At 33.1% G+C, this 2,500-nt stretch overlaps 1 protein-coding gene across 1 annotated transcript in view; it reads left to right on the top strand.

Moving 5' to 3' along the window:
* LOC113818565 (metallophosphoesterase MPPED2) overlaps positions 1-2,500 on the top strand; it is a 5,701-nt gene that overhangs the window by 1,482 nt on the left and 1,719 nt on the right. Inside the window, exons 2-5 of the mRNA XM_027370764.2 lie at positions 432-570; positions 1,594-1,738; positions 2,175-2,282; positions 2,454-2,500. The exon at positions 2,454-2,500 is cut by the window's right edge and continues 113 nt beyond it. Of these exons, the coding sequence (XP_027226565.1) occupies positions 439-570; positions 1,594-1,738; positions 2,175-2,282; positions 2,454-2,500 (432 nt within the window). The 5' untranslated portion in view covers positions 432-438. The remainder of the gene's footprint in view (positions 1-431; positions 571-1,593; positions 1,739-2,174; positions 2,283-2,453) is intronic.

Raw genomic sequence — 2,500 nt, 5'->3', positions numbered from 1 at the left:
TTCATGTAATGATGATATGGGTATTGTAAATGGTAGATAATTAGAATAGAAATGCGCAAAGATGGAAATCAATGTCAAGATAGACCTTAAAGAACAGCTAAAAACATTATCTATTTTTAGGTATAAAGAATGATATGCTTGTGGAACTCCCTGATGATTTATTATTGAATATAGAATCATTCCCATGCTCTCTCTTGTTAAATATATGTGGGATAAATCTGTTGGCCTTTGCAAGTACTTCCTGTTTTGAGTTGTTTCTGATGCATTTTTATTTACTAATTAGGTGTATTTATAAAACTGAAGTAGAGGTGAATATTATTTTTTTTTTTATTGCTTCTTTACTAACTACTTATTTTGTTTTGTGGTGGAAAAATTGATTTAGATGACAGAAGAAATTTCTGCAAAGGCATCAGCATTTTCCTCTTTTGCAGAATAGAAATGTCAGGCGGAAAAGTGACAGTGCATCCAATAACAAACAATCCCACACAAGCATGGGAGCAGATTCGAACAACCCAGCGCACCATCAAGCTCAACGTGAAAACCCCAACCACACCGCCTGATGAGAACATGGTATTATATATTATAGGATGAATGGATGATAATACTTAATAGTCCCATACAGATATCCCTTCCTGAACTCACTCAGTCCATACTAAACCTTGGGTCAGGGTGCATGTGGAGTTCACTGCTTAAGGGATGAATTAACGATGCTAGAAATATAAAATCTCCCTCGTCTTTATGCTCTTAGCTGTGGCATAACAATTGTTTTGCTAACAAAGAGGTAAAGAAGCTATAAACCTCATTTTGAGAGGCTGTCTTTTTTCAGTGATGTAGGGTCAAATAAGTGGACTAATGTTTAGTGCACCTAACTTACATCAAGTTTTACTGAGCTTGACCTGAAGATGTCATCCTGGAATAGTGTATTTTGATGTGCTAGTTGTTTGTTTCATTGAATAATTTATTTCCATATCTTAACTTTGATATACCATAGATTACCCAAGTAACTCACCTGTGTTAAGCAAGGGATATTTTATGAAGTTTGAGGTGTCATAAGTGTGATAGTTTTGACAGTAATTTTATTAAAGGTTTATAAACTTAAAGTTCTTATTTAGACTGGATCTTTAGGGAAGTACAGTCATTCGTAGCTTGTTGATTTATTAAAACCTGTCACAGTGTGACTAACAGAAAGCTTTACTACTACATTTGGCTGATTTTCTTTGATAATCTGTGTTATGGTTGTATTATGCTTGTAAGGTTTGTTATTACAAGATTTCATTAATTGATATTTTGAAAAGTGATAAAACTATTGTAGGTGATATGTGACACATCTATACATATATATATGATATAAGACAAAATTCTTTGTATCCCCAAAGGAAATTATATGTGTTTTTTTTCTTATCTCTTATGTTCCAGAGTAGACTAGGTATTATAAATTAGATGTGAACTCTTACAGACCAGTAATTCTTTGGTCTAATTATCTATGTTCTTACTTGCACTTATATACTCAATAGTATTTTCCAGATTTATTCCTGCATTGGATATGAATCAGCGTAAAGAAACATGATGATAGATGTTTGCCAAATTTTTCAGCTGCGATTTGTGTGTATGAGTGACACCCATAGTCTGACATCACACATCCAGCTGGACATACCAGATGGCGATGTCTTCATTCACGCTGGAGATTTTACTAGATGTGGCAGTGCCGTTGAGGTAGAAGAATTCAACAATTGGATAGGTAGTGTTATCTACAGAGAGTGTGTACTTGCATGATTTTATGATTATTTTTTATTTCATCACACTAATTGTATCTTAGGCTGGAGAATTTGGTAAGTTGTAATTGCCTAATGGTATATCATAATATGTTTATTGATTATCTTGTTGAAGATGTGAGATATGTGTGAGAAATCTGTCAGTATTTTCCTCACTGCTCTCTCTCATTTCATAGATATACAGTTTTAGTGGTTATAGCATTTTAATGAAATGGATATTTTAAAGCCTATTCTCTGTGCTAGTAGGAAGTTCTACCTGGAAATTGCAACAATGTTAAGTAATTTTGGAAGATCTTCTGTTTGCATTTGTTTGATTGGGAAAGTGCATATGAGGAATAGATATTAGTCCAGTATTTATTATTATGAATAGAATTGCATTTCAATTTTTTTTTCTTTTTTCAGGTGCTCTTCCACACAAACACAAGGTCGTTATAGCTGGTAATCATGAGTTGAGCTTTGACAGCAAGTTCACAACAACCACTAGGCAACACCACAAAACAGCACATACAGGTATATATATTTTTTTGCTATGATGAACATTATGCTCATATATTCAAAAGCATATTTGTAGACAAAAATTATTTATAAGAAAAGAAGGAAAAATAGAAAATATATATTTCAAAGAGAAGAAAAGCTGAATGGAAATGATGTGAACTTACTAATCTATGATTACTTTTGCAGGAGACAGTCTTATCAATGAGATTCCTGACTTGGGGATGGAACGAGAG

This window comes from Penaeus vannamei, chromosome 2 (genome assembly GCF_042767895.1).
Source record: "Penaeus vannamei isolate JL-2024 chromosome 2, ASM4276789v1, whole genome shotgun sequence".
Lineage (NCBI taxonomy): Eukaryota > Metazoa > Arthropoda > Malacostraca > Decapoda > Penaeidae > Penaeus > Penaeus vannamei.
Note: the sequence above shows the minus strand (reverse complement) of the source record. Positions and strands in the feature narration are given on the sequence as shown.